The 18,938-nt window shown below is 43.9% G+C and overlaps 1 protein-coding gene across 2 annotated transcripts; it reads right to left on the reverse strand.

Annotated features, from left to right (window-relative positions):
• Positions 1-11,134: 11,134 nt before the first annotated feature.
• Positions 11,135-18,783, reverse strand: MRPL46 (mitochondrial ribosomal protein L46). Of its 2 annotated transcripts, none has more exons than XM_002825783.5 (4): positions 18,501-18,783; positions 16,961-17,147; positions 16,082-16,255; positions 11,135-11,520 (listed from the first exon to the last, which is right to left on the reverse strand). In XM_002825783.5, the coding sequence occupies exons 1-4, from the start codon at positions 18,726-18,728 to the stop codon at positions 11,270-11,272; spliced, it is 840 nt and encodes a 279-aa protein (XP_002825829.2). In that variant the 5' UTR covers positions 18,729-18,783; the 3' UTR covers positions 11,135-11,269. The 2 variants fall into 2 exon arrangements, with proteins under 2 accessions (XP_002825829.2, XP_009248413.2); XM_009250138.4 differs by having other exon boundaries at positions 16,082-16,252; positions 18,501-18,759.
• Positions 18,784-18,938: the final 155 nt, after the last annotated feature.

Raw genomic sequence — 18,938 nt, forward strand, 5'->3', positions numbered from 1 at the left:
TACTAAGTGGAAGAGCTGAATCCAAACCTGACAGCCCGGAGCTCGAATCCACGTGCTTCACCCTACACAGCACTGCCTTTCTTCTCTTCTTCCCCTTTCAAAAGCTTCAGCGGGTCATGAATACGGAACCCAAATTACCAGCTACAGAAAACCTGATTTCCCTTTTCTCAGAACCAAGGAAGGCCCATTGCTCAGGCCTCACTTCTTCAAGAGAATGGGAGACGAGTGCATCTAACCTTGAGAAAAATTCCCCTCCCAACACCCTCACCCCAGAAATGTGCCTAATGATGCCTTTTAAAACGCAAAGTTGTTTTCGTTAACAAAACAGGTGGACCGTCCACATGCAGTATTATTGGTTACGGATGGTTTTCTGCCTCCTGGCTCTAGCTGCCTGGCCCTGCCCTGCCGTCTGCTCCCTGATACTGGGGGTATAAACCCTCCTGGCCTTCTAGGCCCCTTGGAAAATGCTGGCCTGGCTCCAGGCATCAAAAGCACATCCGGCCCTTGCCCCAGCCCTGCACGGGGGCCTGAGCAGGCTTCTGGGAGATCCTGGCTAAAGGCATCAAGACCAGATGGCCAGGGAGATTACTACAATTTGATTTCCACATAATCCATGAACTTGGATAAGTGAATGTCTCTTCATATGCATTATCTTGTAATCCCAGGGAGAGCTGTGCAAAGCAAAGAGCCTGGTTCTTCCGCCTCCACAGGCCCAGCATGCTGGGTAATCCCTGCTCTACTGGACAGGGCTTCTGAAAGCCAAGCAGCTCTGCCAGGAGGCTAAGGAGATGCTGCCTCCAGGGCAGCACTGGCTCCTCAGAAGCCTGGTATTTGAGCACAGGGAGGAGACTCTGGGCTCCCAGTGGCTCCCAGAAAGCATCGGGGATTTGAAACGCTGGGGCCAGGCAAACCCCACATGGCATGTGGGCAAAAGCCCAGGCTGGGAATCAGGACTCCTGGAGTCTCCTGCCTTTGCCTCCACTCTGTGTGAGGTCTAAGACAGGTGACTCCCTGTCTCTAGGCCTGGTTATCCCCAGATGTAAAGCAAGAAGGTGGAGGCAGGTTATTTAAAGAGTCCGCCTTGCTTTGCTTTGCATGTAGCCATGTGTGAGCACAAGGCCTGGATTGCCTCCCCGTCACATATCAGGAGCTGCTGACCCAAGACCAGCCTGAGGCAGGCACCCCACCCTACTGGCTGTCTCCAGTACCCCAAAGTGTCCTTCATGAGCCTGGTCCCTGGCTCACGAGGACTAGATTTAAGTCCCAGCTCTGCCACTCACAAGAGTGAGGCGGGGCCATGCACATCACTTCCGCAGCTCCACGCCGCCCTTACTCCTAGTGAGGTTTATACAACCCTGCTTTCCTCCGGCATCTTGTGAAGGTCACAAAAATTAGGATGCCAGACTACAGAGAGAATCTAGCCTCTTAGTCTACTCAAAGCAAAAGTACGTTAAACTGAATCAAACACATGGGAAAACGATAGGATGTTGCTGTTATTACGTTTTCCTGGCTCTGTCTACCCTTTCACATTTCACCTGTCTTGAATTCCCACACCCTCTTCATGACTCTGCTTAATCGCATTAGCTCACCCTAATGTGTTAACGACTTGGTTGGTGACTTCTGCCTCCCAATATAGCTGCATGTTTGCAGTGGCCTTCAACGCCTTCACTCAATTTGTAATAGGCAGATGGTCACTCCGTGGTGCTCACACGCCGGGAGGTGTGAGGGAAGGGGGAACGTGGGCTTCGGGACCGGCAGCACAGCTTTCGACTTGGAGCGTCTGGGACGTGTATACATTTGTGTGTGGCGCCTCCCTGTGGACACCACAGGTATTGCCTGGGACCGACCCTGATTGCCAACATCTATCAGCCTCTGACAGTCCCCACCAGGATTGTGGAGGCAACTTTCTTATGTTGTCAGTGAAAAACCCGAGGCCCACATGGGGGTGGATAACTTGTTCAAGATCAAACAGTTCCTTAGGCATTTTGCAAACAGGAAGAAGTGATCTGTAATAGCACCTCATAATTCTATAAGCATGAATGCTGAGGCAGAGAGCAGCTTGCCCAAGTCAGTTTCAAAGCTAGAAATTTAGATTTGAGGACCAATCCTCACACCATACATGCACCTAAATCTTTGGGGAGAGAGATGACCTCATTCTTTCCTGTTTATCTCAGGTAGTGATAGTCCCCTTGCTTCTGAAGCCACATCTGGTCTACTATTGCAAAATCTGCTTATGCCTGATGCCCCTTGAAGTTTCCACAAGGGCCTGACTTGACTGAGGGTTCACCTTCCACTCTCCAAATGGGCCCTGCCCAAGACGACCAGTGTCATCACTGTTGTCATTTGTAATCCATCTGGAGAGGGATGAAGATGTCCCGGAGCCACTCAGTTCATGGGCCCCACTCAGAACAGTGGGGACTGGTGGTAGCGGGGACAGGGGTTGTCACTGTACTCATTCATTCAACAAATACTGAAAACTCTGTACCAGGATTTGGTCCAACAACAATCTGATTACAGTCGGAGGAAAGGCTGTACGTCAGAGTTGACACAATTATAAGGTGAGCTGTGGGCGTTGGCTGAGCATCAGTCAGGGTCCAATCAGGAAAAAGTCAGCCATGCCAGGTAGTTCAGAAGAATGAGTTTAATATAAGGAACTAGTTACAAAGGTGTTGGAAAGACTGAAAAATGAAAACAGAGGATGGTGGGACACCCCAGAGGTTAGCAAGTTAGAAGTCACTGCCATTCCCAGGGCTGGGGGGACAAAGGAAGGACGTGGTGCTCCCAGGAGCCTCGACTACCTGCAGAAATTTGAATCATGAAGGCAGCTGCCAGCAGAGCTGGGCCCAGAGTAGATGCTGGCTTGCCGCACACATAAAGAATGAGGAGAAATACCTGGCTGCTCCTCCTTTCAGTCTCTTGTTGGTACCTCTTATGGCCAAATCCAGCTGGAATCCAGTTGGCAAAAAAGTTTAAGAAATGTAATTTGCAGGCCAGGCGCAGTGGTTCACGCCTGTAATCCCAGCACTTTGGGAGGCCAAGGCAGGCAGATCACGAGGTCAGGAGATCGAGCGAGACCATCCTGGCTAACACAGTGAAACCCCGTCTCTACTAAAAATACAAAAAAAATTAGCCAGTCATGGCAGCGGGCGCCTGTAGTCCCAGCTACTCGGGAGGCTGAGGCAGGAGAATGGCGTGAACCTGAGAGGCAGAGATTGCAGTGAGCCGAGATCGCGCCACTGCACTCCAGCCTGGGCGACAGAGTGAGACTCCGTCTCAAAAAAAAAAAAAAAAGAAATGTAATTTGCAGTGGTTAACACCCTCCCCAACATGCACACACACACACATATGCATTACAAAACACAGCAGGGAAAGGCTAGGGAATGGATCTGAGAGCAACAGGCAAATGCCCCAGTGTGTGAGGTACATGTTCAAGCCTACATGTGATGTGAATGCTCAAGAATACGCATGTGTATTATATCAGCTTCAAAGGTGTGTCAACAGAGTGTGCATGTGTGTGTTTTAGTGTGACCGTTCAAGGGTATGTATGTATCACACGGAGAACAAGCTGTATACCTGTGTGTGATAGGAACAAACACCCAAGTGTTTGTGTGTGATGCGAACATTCAAGGCTATGTGTATGTGTGATGAGAATATTTAAAGCTCTTGGGGGACGTGTGTGTGTGCTGTGAATGTTCAGGAGGTGTATATGTGATGTAAATTGTTCAGAGCTGTGTGATGTGATATTCATCCAAGGTGTGTGTGTGTGTGTGTGTGTGACAGAGTGTGTGTGTGTGATATTCATCCAAGGTGTGTGTGTATGTGTGTGTGTGTGACAGAGAGAGAGTGTGTGTGTGATATTCATCCAAGGTGTGTGTGTGTGTGTGTGACAGAGAGTGTGTGTGTGATATTCATCCAAGGTGTGTGTATGTGTGTGTGTGTGACAGAGAGAGAGTGTGTGTGTGTGATATTCATCCAAGGTGTGTGTGTGTGCGTGACAGAGACAGTGTGTGTGTGATATTCATCCAAGGTGTGTGTGTGGGTGTGTGTGTGTGTGTGTGAGACAGAGAGAGAGAATATGTGTGTGTGTGAGATAGAGAGACAGAGAAAGAGAGACTGGTGAGAAGACGTAGGAATGGAAGAACAGAGTGTACAAAAATGTTCCCTATATCCATAGAAGGGAATGTGGACATTTGTCTTCGTTGGGGACAAAAATGCATACTAAATTTTTCAGGTTCACATGCGCATAAAGAATGGCTAAGAGGATGGTGTTCAAAGACAGCTGTGCATGAGGTGTGACTATAAGAAACATAAAATTTGCCCTAATAAACAGACGTTTTCATCCAAATGAGTTTCAAAGTAGCCACCTTAAAAAGTTAAATTCTTACTGTATTGATGCAGCCATGGCCCAGTAAAATTTTGGGGTCTGCTTTCATAGTCCATCTATGTGCCCAACAAATAGTCTACAATCATTACTCATCATCACATATTCTTATTGGCTGAGGCTAGAATGACCCAACTTAATTACTTAATCATTCATCATTCCCATTGTTGGCTTAAGAACTTCTCCAAAACCCAAATCTCTTTTTAAAAAAAAAAAAAAAGGGAATTTGTCTCCCTTGAGGCTAAGCTTCCCTTGCATGTATGCGTTAAAATACAAGCTTCATTGCTTGATAATTAGCTGTTGTGGATGGCAGTGTGCAGGGAGCTACAGAAACTACTGGGAACCAAAGGAATACTGTGGAGTCTACAGAATTCCATCATACACACATTTGACTTCTATAAATTCGAACTATTACAGCAGGAATTTTAAAGGTGAGACAAATAATACTGTAAACAGTGCAGGCATTTTCATCCACTATTTTCTTCCATGGGCTCCTGCTCTGGAGTTAGCCTCGGATGGATGAGGTGACTCCATCTAGGCCCTCAAATGTCTGTCTTTGTGCGAACATCTCATATTTGGTGTAATTCAGAATCCTCTTCATATTCTCCCAAACCACTCTATTCAAGCCTCTGAGGGATGGGGCACAGACCTGCAGTCGACGGCCCTTCAGGGACAGGGATAGGAATCTTAGTATTTTATACATCATGGCCCCTAAACACAAGCCAACTGGTTAATCTTGTGCTCATCCAAATAAATCATGATTGGTTCCACCTCTAGAAGAAACACTGGCCATGTTAGATTCCCAGAGAGACCTGGCCAGTCACCAATATGTTACCTTTCTAAAGGATTTTTCCATGGTAACTTTAGTCATAGATGATTTGTGACCTATACAGTGACTTTAGAATCCAGCCCTCAGGTTAGATGTGATTCTGCACAAGGCATCATGGAACTCATTCTCTTGCCTTCAGACAAAACTACTCTTAAGCTGTCTTGGACAGTTAAGAACCTAAAACACTGTAAAATAATTCCCATATGCACTGCCCTCCAGCCCCACAGAGCTTCTTCCAGGCCTCTCTGGGCTTTGTGCACGTGATTCCTACTCTCCTCTACTCCCTGGCTCTCTCCCCTCTATTCTGAGGCCTGCTCTGAGGCCCTCACAGGGTTGGTGCACAGCACAGCTCCCTTTGGCTTGTTGACAGGCGTGGTTCCACCACCACCCTCAGCACTAAACTGAGGATGTTGGCCAAGAGTATTCTGGTCTCCATTTTATTCCCAGTGCTTGGCTGTAAAGCAACCTCCTCCACAAATATTTGTTGAAGGGTTAACTGGGATGTTTCAAGAATTCTCTTTATTTGAGGTTTTTCCTTGTCATCAAGATTTACTGTCTTGTAGAAAATGTGGTGAGGTGATTGACAAAGAAACTGAAAAAGACTAATCTATTGGACTACTTAGAACTGACCTGATTTTTAATGCCATTTGTTCTTGTTTTATTTTTAACACTCATGGAGATTCTTACCCACTGTTACCAATTAGCTTTCCCAAATTGTGCTTTAACTGTTGATTTTTGTACTAAGAAGCAGCATCTTCAAATAAAAACTCACTTTAATATTTAATAATCCTAAATGTCAAGGAACTCTTCTCATGTGTAACTTCTCAAAATTCCTACTGTTGCATTTTAAAGCTTGCTTACTTCCTCTAATTCAGACCAAGATGACTAATCGACATCCTCTGTGTAAGTAATAATACACACTCAAAAACCATGACTCTCATCATTCTCTTCTCCAAGTTCTAATAACTCCAATCCCTTCAGCCTCACTGTTCTCCACATCAATCCTCTTCATATTCTCACAAATCACCCCAGTTCAGGCTTTCCAAGGGATCCATGAGTCTGCAGTAGATTGCCCCTCCATGACCAGTTCAGGAATTCTGTGATACAAAGGCAGGAGTCCAGGCAGCATGGGACAATGGATGGCTTTAGAATCCCATAGCTCTGGGTTCAAATCCTGGCTCTACCAAGCATTGACTGAGACCTTCACAGGGTCTCCTCCCCTCTCCAAGCTTGTCTGTGGATCTAAAAATGCCACACAAGACCAATGTAATTCTTAGGTGAGTCAGATTATGTTGTGGACATGCAGGCCTCACACAAGGCTACATGAAGTGGTCCTAACACATGGCAGTCTGGGTGCCCTCCCCTCCCAAGGGCATGGCGTCCATCTGTGGCACTCCCTGGAGCTGACGTAACGGGGTGGATGGCCATGAGTGCCCCACATCTGTCCTGGTTGGCTGCCAGCAAGCTTCTGGCTGCTGCTTAATCCCAGGAGACTGGGTGCTGGGGACTCTGCTCAGCCTGAGATAAGAAGCTTCTCCAAGGGCAGCAGCCTAAGGCCAGGCAGGTTTCCAGAAGGTTTCCAGGTTTCGTGAAGGTTTCCAGAGACAGCCTAGTTCCGGAAGAGCAGATGCCAGGCAAACCCTGCCACCTTGTGGTGCTCATGCGTATAAGCCCACTCCAGCTGTCATAAAGCCCCGCCTTCCACTCTGGGCCGCCATCTGGTTTCTTGGTCTGGGGATATCCTCTCTCTCCTTTTCTCAGCCTGATCTACCCCAAGGCTTTCTGACCTGGAGGTGTGTCCCAAACCCCTTAGACCCAGGATGTTCTCAACTTTGTCTATTAGCCCTGTCATTCCCAAAGGCCCTAGCCTCAGTGCCCTCATCTGACTAAATTAGGACAGTTTTCCCCTACTGGGCCAAAGGAGAACCTGGGAGTCTCTCTCCCCCACCCACCTTAGCCACTCAGCAGCTACTTGGGGCCTGGTATCTGACACTTGGGCCATCACTGCTCTGTTTATACTGCCAAAGCCTCTGAATAAAACCTGGGGCCAGCTTCTCAGGCCCACTTCAGAGTGGCTTAGGTAAGGTGGCTGGGATGTATGTGTGCACTTGTGCACCTATGCCTTACTCCAGGCTAGTAAGACCCTCCCTGGAGATGCCTATCTCCTGACTTGCAGGGGACCTTCCAGCCCCAGCCCCTCAGCTACAGCAGTGATTCAGCTATCTGGACCCATCCCTGAGCCTTTAACAGCACCTATTCTGGCCACAGAGAGAACACTTTCCTCCTTCACTTCCTGTTTTAAGCACCGAAATGCCAAGACAGGTGAAAGGCGACTGATAGCCTAAAGTAACTGGCCATAATCCAGGCTCGATGGGCTTCTAGAAAACAAAGCAGAGAAGGGTAGGGGCTGAGGCTACCCCAAGATTTCAGGCAAACAGGCTTTATCTTGCTATGTGTGTTTGAAGCTTAGCGATCTGTGAGCTTTCGATAATTGGGTTGCTGACCTTGCAGCTGCACTCCTTTTCCCCTGTTGGGGTAATAGAATGGGTCAGCAAATCCTTTCTGTTTTTAGTGCCCATAAGCCTGTGCCTAACAGTGGCTCTGGATTTCCTGGCCCAGGGTGGGACAGAGCTAACATGCCCAACCAGCTGGATGAGGCTGGCTACAGGACTGACCTGCCACACACCCATTGTGTGTGGCATTAATGGATGGAAACCATTAATGTCCAAATTACTCACATCCCTTTCCAAATAGGTCAGAAATGCTTGCCTGCCACAATGTATAACTTAGAAAAGGTGAGAATGGGAGTTGTAAAAGCTAAAGATGTTACAGCTAAATGAAGGAGCAGAATTCAGGAGCCTAAGTATGTTGGAAGGAGGGAAACATTTACTGAGTGTTTATAACAAGCCACACATGGTGCTAAGTATGCTCACATAACTTACCACATTACCTGAGAAGTAGTATCATCTTCATTTTATAGATGACAAAGGTAAAGTTAAGAAAGGTTAAGAACTACCTTTGTATACAGGTCTAGGTTTGAATACTGGCCCCACTTCTTACTAGGAAGTAACTCTAAGTAAGCTAACTAACTTGAGTTTATTTCTCATGTATAAAATAGGGATAAAGATGCCTGCCCTGCTGGTTTAAATAACAACGTAGCTTGTAAGTAAGGGCACTCACACGGCTCTTGGCACTCAGGAGTCACTGCGCTGTCATCAACAGTAACAGTAACTTAACTGAGTTCATAAAAACTCAAATCCAGGTTTTCTGACCCCAAGTCCAGTGCTCATGGGGAAAGGAGCTAATTTGCAGTTTCTGAAGTCCAGTAGGTACAGATGAACATTCCTAACCCCAAAATCCAAAATGCTCCAAACTCCAAAACTTTTTGAGGCCCTCAACGACACCACAGGTGGAAAACTCCACACATCAAGTACTTAACACAAATTCGGTTTCATGTACAAAATTATTTAAAATATTGTATAAAATCACCTTCAGGTAATCTGTGTATAAGATGTATATAAAACATAAATGAATTTCATGTTTAGATATGGGTCCCATTCCCAAGATATCTCATTATGTATAATGCAAATATCCCAAAATCCAAGAAAACCTGAAATCTGAAACACTTCTGCTCCCAAGCATTTCAGATAAGGGATATTCAACCTGTATAGGAGCCAGATTAACAACTAATTATCCTATAAAGTCTTAAGTGTGGAAGCACATACAAGGCATGGAACTGGCCCAGCAGGAAGTAACCCTTGAAAATAAGTTACCAGGAAAACAAGTTTGTAAGCAGGGCAGTATTTTCTCTGTAGAACCAGCAAAGGTGAAAACCAGGAGACCAGAAATCATTTGGGAAAACAATGCCCAAGAGGCGAAGGCTAAACCTTAACAACTGAAGGATCCTTTCAGTGAACTGGGTGATCTGTTGTACATGTCACACACACACACACACATACAGGCATTTCTCTTCTTAGGTTGTACAAACACACTTCAAACTGGAACTCCTAATCCCCACAGCACCACACACATTACGCTGTCCTCCCACACTGAGAACATCGCCTCTTATTTTGTTCCCTGGCAATCTTCCCCCAAAGGATACACTAGAAACAATTTTTTGGTCATGTTTGGCAGCCGGTAGAAGAGTCAAGCTGGCACTCGGCAAATATAGTTATTTATACTATAATGCTAAAAATCTTGCATTCTGCAATATCACACTCCAAAAATAACAGAAAAGGGGGTTGGGGCAGACCACTCAAAACCTATGGAATTCTGTAACCAGAGCAGTAACAAAAGACAATGAAGCCTAATGATGATGCTAATGCAGTACCCTCACCACCTGTACACCAGTTCCCAGCAGCCTTAAATCCTGGGGCTTATACTGCTTCCTGAGATGTAGGTCCTTTGGGATGTAATCTTAGCAGAGATGCATTCCATCAAAATTAAAACTGTGATCCAGGACAGGGCCTTCTTCATCAATTTTTTAAAACAAGGTGGGTGAGGTGTCTTCACAGCTTCTTCCATTCCACTCACAGTTTCCCCTGAGAGCTGAACATCATGGAAAGGCTAGCAGTGCTTCTAGAAGCTACTAAACCAGCCCCTACTTGCAATAAAGGAAGGTGCTTCTGGAAAATTTTCAGCTTTTTTCTTAAGCTATTCAATCTGGTCCCTGATCATTTAAAACTATTAGTGTTCTGCAGAAAATCTAACATAATTTTGGGTCCTTCTGACACCATTTCTCTATTTCCCAATTGCATATATGCTATTTCCCACCAAAAAAACAATGTTGTTACAGACATGTACGGTCATGAAAATAGTCATTTCACTCTGGTGATTCCTTCCCTTCTAGGTCAGAGGTGCCCGTGACCCTAAGAATATGCAATACAGTTCACACACAAGTCACTCCAAAATCCAGAAAGTGCACCCTGGCCCTATGGCTGCACCCAGGCTTCACTCCAAAGGCACCACTACAGCTCACCATCAGCAAGCCTATGCCATGAGTTGTCTCCCCTCAGTCATGGGGGGGGAGAGAACACATGCAGGAGGAAAAAGGTTAGCAGAGGAGTATCAGGAGTAGGTCCCTCAATTTTGATCACAGAAAGCAATTTCCCTGACCCCGGGCAAGAACACAAGGCTGCAGCTGACGCAGAAACAGAAATCCCATCTCATGTGCTCACAGCCTGTTTAACCCAGGCCGTCTGAGAGGAAACCAGGAAGCATCTGATGGGAATCCAGGACTGCAGACTAAAACCACTATTCTGGGCAGACAAAAGGATGCCTGAGTTCCCCATGCTCTTCCACTCACTTAACAAATGTTTACTGAGTGCCTCGTATGTGCCAGGCACTGGGGACCAGTGAGGACCTAAGCAACACACTGAAGAGCCAAGAGCCCCAAAGAGGTGAGGGGCATGGGGTCAACATTCTCCTCTAGCACCAACAGGCACATGCAGCATGACTCTGGGCTAAGTCACAGCCTGGCCGTGATTCCTCCATCTGTAGAGTGGAGATAAACTAACCATGCACACATTTCACATGACTGTTTCAAAAAAGGTAAGACATGACTAAATTCTTTTTAAAATAAAATGCTTTTAGGAAGGGAGGGAAAGAAAGAAGGATTATTTCCCAGGCTAGATTAAAACACCTTCATATCAAGTGCAGAGGGAAGGAAAAACAAACTGGAAATGGCTAAGAAACTATACAGAACTAGTTTTTTCCCAAGGGCCTAGAGAAGCTTTCACAGAACTCAAGGCTTTCGGGAAGTCAATTCATTTCCTTCTGTTCTTTCTTCCTGGGCCCAGTAAGTCAGTGATGCACTATAATATAATCCAGTACTCAATTATCACCTTGGGAAAAAAATGGAAAGACACCCTAAGAGATAGCTCTCTTCACTGGGCCATCAAAGGGCAAATCAGCTGAGACCAACACAGTAATAGACTCATTTATTTCTCAGAATTTAGTTTGCTGCTTGACATTACCTGCAAATGTGAGGCAATCACACAATGTCCTTGAGGCTCTAATCCCAGACTTGTCTGAGCACCATCCACAGGCAGCTCGGCCCATCAGAGGTCCGAAAGAAACCTCCTAACTTGGGCCAGGTATTTTGGCTTCAAATAGTCACCCAGCTCATCCTTAGTGACCCACACATGATGGCCCTTATTCCCAGCCTGGGAAAAGTCTCCAGTTAATAGCAGTGCTTTGAAGAAGAACACCTTGGCCCCGAGGTTACTCTCTGTCCGCATTGCCTGGGGGAACTTGAATGTGTAGTGCCCACAGGGTGCATTTCCTAGGAACTTGGCTTCCATGTTGTTTTCTGAAGAGGGAGGAAAAGAAAAATCACAATTGGAAGGTAAGGATACAGCCATCTGTTTACTCTGGCTCCCAAAATTATAGGAGGTCTCTGCAAGATCTGGCCCTGAGGTAAAATTAATCCCTAGGAACAGGACTAGAGCCATTCCTGAAAAGAGCCTCCTCCCCTCTCAATCCAAATGCTTCCTGGCCCATGGAGCCCAGATTCACTGGGCTCATTCCCATATGCCAAGCTACTGTTTTTAGACTGAAAGTCAGCAACACAGTTACAATCACACCTGGGAGTCAGAGCACCTAGTTCCTACGTTCAGCCCAGTCACCATCTGTTGGTGACGACCAGGACATTGGGTCTGTAAAACAAAGTTCATCCACCTTTAAAAAGGGTGTCACGTGGAAAGCATTAAAAAAGACCCCAGTTTTAACTCCTACCAAGTGAAAAAAGTCATAAACAAAGTTAAAGACAAAAACAGATGAGGAGACAATATCTGTAATCTATAACTAAGGGTTAATAACCCCAATCCAGCATTTCAAACGATGGGGAAATGATGGACTAATTACTAAATGGTTGTTTCATGGACATTTAATATTTTCCAATCTTCTCTGTATTTTTTTTCCCCAAGACAGAGACTCGCTTTGTCACCCAGGCTGGAGTGCAGTCGTGCAATCGTGGTTCACTACAACCTCAGGCTCCCGGGTTCAAAGGATTCTCATGCCTCAGCCTCCTGAGTAGCTGGGATTACAGGCATGTGCCGCCATACTCAGCTAATTTTTTTTTTTGTATTTTTAGTACAGATGGGGTTTTGCCATGTTGGTCAAGCTGGTCTTGAACTTGTGGCCTCAAGTGATCCACCTGCCTTGGCCTCCCAAAGTGCTGGGCGTATTTTCTAATTACAATAAAAACATATGAGCATTAGAAGAAAATGCAGGATGCTTTCTTAAACCTTAAGATATTATTTGAGAGGGCAAGGCCTTTCTAAGCAAGAAACAAAATTTTTAAGCCTAAAAAACAAAAGATTTATATTTGTCTACATAAAAATTAAATCTTTCTGCAAGGAAAAATGAAGCACAAAAAAAGTCAAAGACAAAATGACAAACTAGGAAAAATATTTTCAACACATTCAACAAAGGAATATCTTAAGGTATAAGAAGCACTTAAAAATCAATGCAGATACTCAGGAAGCTGAGGCAGGAGTACTGCTTGAGAATAGGAGTTTAAGGCCAGCCTGGGCAACATAGCAAGATTCCATCTCTAAAAGAAAAAAAAATCAATGAGGAAAAAAAACAACAAATTAAAAAGAAAAATGAACCAAGCACATGAACAGTTAAGCTCACATGAAAATAAATATCACTGGCCCATAAATACATTAAAAGGTGTTCAATCTGATTAATAATTTAAAGAAATAAAGTTAAACAACAACATATATCATTATTAGTGAAGTTCAAAAACTTAACTGTACACTGCTTATGAAGGATAAGGAAAAAACCTGTACTTTCACACATATTTTGGAGGGGTTATAAATTAGTACAACTGCTATTAATTGGCAAGAGGTGTCAATTTAATTGCACATGCCCTTTGACCTAGCAACTCCAGTTCTAGACTTTTATCCTACCAGATATACTAATTTGCCCATGTGAGCAAAGATGAGCATACAAGGATATTCGCTGCAGCTTTGTTTGTAAAAACAGACTGGCTAAACAAACTGCAGTACATACATATTATAAAATAGTATGCTGGTGTTAAAAAAGCTTAAGATAGGTCTTAATAGGCTGATCCGAAAAGATGTTTAAAAGCGTATATGAGAAAAAAGGAAGGCACATAACAGTGTATAAACGTGTTCCCATTATACGCAAAAAAACAAAACAAAACATTTATGCATTTGTATATGCATAGAGAATTTCTGAAAAGATACAGAAAAACACTATTAATAGAGGTTGCTTCTGAAAAAGGAAAATTACATCTTACACTACATTTACTAGACACTGATAATTTTTTTATCACATACGTGAATGGCTTTTCTCATACTAAAAAAAAAAAAAACACTACTAGCATTAGATGAAAAATTTATAGATAGTGTGAGCTCACATAAAGTAAAAAATGTTAGCAGTGGGTATCTGTGAGTGGTGGAATTGTATTGGCATATTTCTTTACACTTTCCTGAATTTTCTAAACTTAATCCCATAAATGCATGTTACTTTTCTATAATCTGGAAAAGATGGATTAAAAATATAAACAAATTAAAAAGAAAAAACAGCTTATTACAAAGATGAGCAAACGATCTAAATAGGCAGTTCACAAAAGAAGAAGTACAAACAGCCAATAAACACATGAAAAGATAGTGAATCTCACTAGCAAACAGGAAAATGCTAATCTGAAAGAGATCATTTGACTCACTAGACGAGCAAAATTTTAAAAGCGACTATTTCATATGTTGGTGAGGTTTAGACAAAGAGGCACTCTCAGACACCACTCCTGGAAAACGTCAATTGTTATATACATTCTGGAGGGCAACTGGGCTGCACTTACCAAAAACTGAAGTGTGCACACCTTTAACCCATTAATTCTACCTCTAGAAATTCCATCTGCAGAAATACTGGAAGTGTGGAGCCAGTGGTGAGGAAAGGAGTGCACTTTCACTCTTTAAAATACAGTATATACTCTTACATTGCTTGAGTTTTTCTTTGCCATTTTATATTATTTGTCAGTTTAGTAAATTTGTAATAAGTCAATACACTATTTTACATGCATCTATTAAACATAAATATGTGTTTTAACATATTTGATATATTTCCTTTTACATTTATTTATTACAATGGCAACGTTTAAAGGAAAGCATAGTGCTCGGGTGGAACCCCTTTCCTCATTGCAAACAGAAAGGGGAGCTGAGCAAGGATCAGTTGTGAATGTCTGACAGTAAGAGAAGTTGAGCACCTGAACACAATGATCCTCACAAGAAACTCAGCTGCTGACTCCTATGTGATGGCTGAGGAGACGGAGAAAGCAGCAACCTCCCCTCCTACCATATTCCATTCAGTCTTGATGTCTCTCCTGCAGGCCACACAGGCCCCTTGGGAGAGTCAAGGGAACACACACTGGCTGCTGACATTTCGTTAGCAGGTACCTGTGCTGATGGGAGGGCAGGTAAAGTGGCTGCGCACCACCAAATCCATTTAGTCAACATTCAACAAATGCCTATGTGCCAGGTACTTTGCTGAAAGCTAGGATCAGAGAGAGGAACAGATACTGCCCATATGTTCAAGGAAGTCAAAAGTCTAAATAGGGAGAAAAATGTGTTAGTAAACAATTATAGTGCAATGGCATAAGTGAAAAAATGTATTCTCCACTAGAACACAAGCTCCTAGGGAGTAGGGTAGGGTCCTGTTCATCATTGAGACCCTATATGTCTGTTGCATAAGTGGAATAAGGACACACACCAGTGCTATGGGAGCCTAGAGAGAGGAGTGGCTCTGTCTTCCTAAAGGCTCAGGAAAGGTTTCACTACATAAGGTATAATGTATGAACTGTCTTAAAAACTGAGCAGTCAGGCCAGAAAGGAGTAAAGTATTTCATCAGGGACCAGCAGGCCCCAAAGCAGAGACACATGAAAGACCATATTATTCAAGGAATGCAAAAGGTTTATTAAGTTAGAACTTGAATTTTACATTAATGAACAGCAAGACGGAAGACTGATGAGACTGGGATCAAGGCAAATAAGATTTGCAGGCCATGCTTGACAGTTAGAATTTTTATGGGAAACCTTTTAAGAATTCTATGCAGAGAAGTGACACGGGATTTGTGTTTCAGAAAGCTCATTTTGGCAGCACTGAAGGGCACTCCACAAAACCAAGGTTAAACTTACTTGGCATCTAATTCAATAACTCAGTATAGTGCTTCTCAACCACTGTAATTTGCTCCCTGGGTAATATCTGGCCATGTCTAGAGATATTTTTGATTGTTGCACTGGGGTTGGGGTCTGGGGATGAGGTAGTGCTACTGGCATCTAGTAGGTAGAGGCCAGAGATACTGCTAAACATCCTATAATGCAAAGAATAGCTCCCCACACTTATCCGACCCCAAACACCAATAATGCCAAAGAGGGGAAACCCTAGTCTAGTGAGAAGTGAAGAGGGTCACAGCTAAAGCTGTTAGAACAAAGAGGGGACTATTTAGAACAGACCACACGGGACTCAAGGACTTATGGCTGTGGGAATGAGGTCAAGGATAATTCTGAGGTTTCAAGTTGAGTGAATAGATAAGCAGTGATGGCAATAAGCAGTGCTGCAAAGATAAGAAGACAAGCAGGATGAGAAAATGGTAGAAATATCAATTTTGAATGTACTAAATTTTAAAATCTCAGTGGAACAAAGGATTCTCGCTTGGTCTAAAAATAAAAATTAAAAAAAAAAAATCCTTACCTGGGTTTTTCTGGCTGAAATTTTTATAAACTTCAAAATTTCCATTAACCTTCTCACCCCCACCCTTAATCCAATTCCCCAGTCAGCCTAAAAATCCTCTGGCTGAGTCTGAAGTGAATTTTGTGGAATTTAGAGGAAGGCAGAAAACCCACCTGAGAGTGTGGCCAGGGTTCGTTCAGCTGTTCCTCGAAGGGTCTCCCCAGGCTGCCACTCTGTCTGGGGCAGTATCCAAACATCCTGGTCTCCAAACTTCTCTCTGACTAACAGGACAAGGTTCCTGTCTAGCTTCCGGTTCAGGGATGTTCGGTCATTCTTTTCATCAGCTTCTACAGCAAAGGGGGTCAGAGGAAGTAAGAAGACTGTGATCTGCCAGAACCAAGAAACCTGGAGTTTTACAATCTTCCTTTAAGATCCACAATCCTTGCCCTCAAAGAGCTTAGAACCAAATTACACCTCGACCCATCTCTCTAACTCTGACCTCTTCCAGGGAAGAGTCTCACAATCTTGAGGAAACTAAAAGGTAAGGAATTAAGAGGTAAACTTCTTTGAATAGCAAACCATATTTTGAGTCTTCAAAAAAGAAACAATGATCATACTAATTCAAACACAACTACTTCATTGGTTTTGATACTATTACTGACTTAACTAGCCCCTACTTTCTCTGTTCTTCAGTCTTCATCTGTGAAACAAGGAAAACAGAACTCAATCTCCCGCTTTAAGAGGGATTTCACATAAACACAGGAATTAGTGGAAAAAGGCTTCATTTGCCCCACTCTCAGTCTCAAACTTGGAGTTAAACACAGATAACATTCACAAAGTTTAACTGAGAGAAAAGGCTATTCCAATACCCTTACCTCTCACTCGAAAATAAGACAGACTTTTTAAGTCATATTATGGTAGATGTGAGCAACAGAGAAAAGAATATGAATTTGTTACTTAAAACACAAAGCAGGGGCCAAGCAACTGTCTTTTATTTGGGAATCCAAATACCCCTTTTCCCTTCCTTCTTGCTGGCCTAAAAGGATCACAACCTGTTATGCGAGCTCCAAGTTTGAACTGTAGAAATGTCTGCTCCCACATATCTTCCAAATCTTGGGCCAGCAATATATCCTCTTCATCTTCTTCATCATAAAGGTCAGCTTTCTTCTTTGCCAGTCGCTGGTTTTCATCCAGAGCACGAAGCTCATGGTCTGAATACAGGCTTCTCTCTATCTCAATCTGGGAAAATCAAAAGGGCAAAAACCTACCTTAATCTGGCAAAATTAAAAGGAAAAAAAAAAAACAGGAAGAATAAAACAGAGATATGGCACACTTGGCAGGCTCAGAAGTTTATCACCCAACATAACCAGATACACAATCAAAATACCATGCAGAAAGGAAACAGAGGGAAAAAAAGGTCCTCTGAACTTTGGGCTTGAGTTACATTTGCCAAAAATCTTAGAATGTCACTGGGGGTCAAGACTGCTACAAAAACAGAGAGCTGGGTTGGGCAATGCCTGCTCACTTACCACAATCCAGTCATGTCAGTCTTTGATCAGAATCTCACTCACCAAGAACTTTCTTGTTCAGGGACTTTCAAGAGGCTGTTCCTTCTTCCTAGAATGTTTTTCCTCACATTCTTTTTCTGGGAGAGTCCTACTCATCCTTCTGATTTCAATTTAAATATGACTGTCTCAGGGAGACATTTCTCATAAAGAGAAAAACCTGTATTCAGAAAGTCTGACACATTCCTTGACATTCACCATAAAATCAAAATGTGATGTATTTGTTAAACACTCTTACAGTGCCTTGTGTTTTCCTTAACAACACTTATCAGGGTCCGCATTTAGTTGTATGATTATCTGGTTACTGACTGATCCCCTCACTCAACCAGACTGAAGTACTCTGAGAACCAGAGCTACTTCTGCCTTACTCATTACAGCATCTCTATCACTTAACATACTCTCTGATGCATAGTATGGGCACAATGAACATCTGTAGGTTGAGTAACAAATATTTGTCAAGCGAGCGAGTAAATGAATAAATCAAGCAAAAACGACAGAAGAGAAGTTTATAGTTCTCAATAGACCAAGACAAAAACATCTCGGATTCTGAGGAAACATATCACCCTTCAAACACTTTCTGTAGGGACTTCACACCCTCACAGCCACTATACTGTTTTTGCCCATGCTTCCTCACTTGCCCCTCACAAAGATAGCCCCATGAGGTAAAACAGAGTAGGCTTATCACAGGCATCTTACAGATGTGCCCACCGCCTCTTGTATTTCCTTCTTAACATTCATCACATCACAAAGACTTTCTCCCTCCAGACTCCCTGTCACTCCCTAGTGACAGGGACCGATTCTTGTTCACCACAGGATCCCTATTGTGTTGCATGAACAAGAAGTAGAGTATCTCCAAAGAGTTGCCAATGAAACCACTTTTTCTTGAACATCTATGTACCAAACCAAGTCAGTAAGGTAGGTACCATTCTGCGGATAAGTACCGTATACTTAAGTTCAGAGAGGTGAAATTACTCGCTCAAAGTCACGCAGAATAAACGTCACTCTGAACCCTGCATCTCAGTCCCACCTGCTGCAGTAGAGACGCCATCTCTTCCTGAAATGGGGTCAACGGCTTGGAGACTGCAGGTGGCCGCTGCAGGCACAACGCGCCCAACAAGCGCCATGGAGATCCGTTGCTTGAGGGTGCGGCTGCAAGAGCCAGGCTGCGAGAGCTTAGACTACCGGCCCTGAGCCTCTCGAACCGCCGCCAGCCCCCCGCCACCCCTAACAGCGTCCGCCTTACGGGCGCCGCCATCTTTGTTCTCCCACAATGCACCGCGGCTCCCAGGGATCCTTCAGCCGTGGGAGCGGCAAAGTAGGGGAGAGCTCAGTCCCGGAACTGCTAGAACGAACCATTCGCATATGGAGGGGTGACCCAACATCTCAGAACATTAAAAAAGGGAAAGAATACCCTGGTGAACCACAGTGAAAGTCTTACTGAGCATTTAAATGGAAATAAAAATAT

This window comes from Pongo abelii, chromosome 16, assembly GCF_028885655.2.
Source record: "Pongo abelii isolate AG06213 chromosome 16, NHGRI_mPonAbe1-v2.0_pri, whole genome shotgun sequence".
Classification (NCBI taxonomy): Eukaryota; Metazoa; Chordata; class Mammalia; order Primates; family Hominidae; genus Pongo; species Pongo abelii.

What these genes read in the sequence shown, in the direction of transcription:
- MRPL46 (XM_002825783.5), bottom strand. Translation starts at nt 18,728, where the DNA reads ATGGCGGCGCCCGTAAGGCGGACGCTGTTAGGGGTGGCGGGGGGCTGG. An exon ending in TGGCGTCTCTACTGCAGCAG is followed by an intron (nt 17,148 to 18,500) that starts GTGGGACTGAGA and finishes TGATTTTCCCAG; the next exon opens with ATTGAGATAGAGAGAAGCCT. An exon ending in AACCCTGGCCACACTCTCAG is followed by an intron (nt 11,521 to 16,081) that starts GTGGGTTTTCTG and finishes CTCCCTCTTCAG; the next exon opens with AAAACAACATGGAAGCCAAG.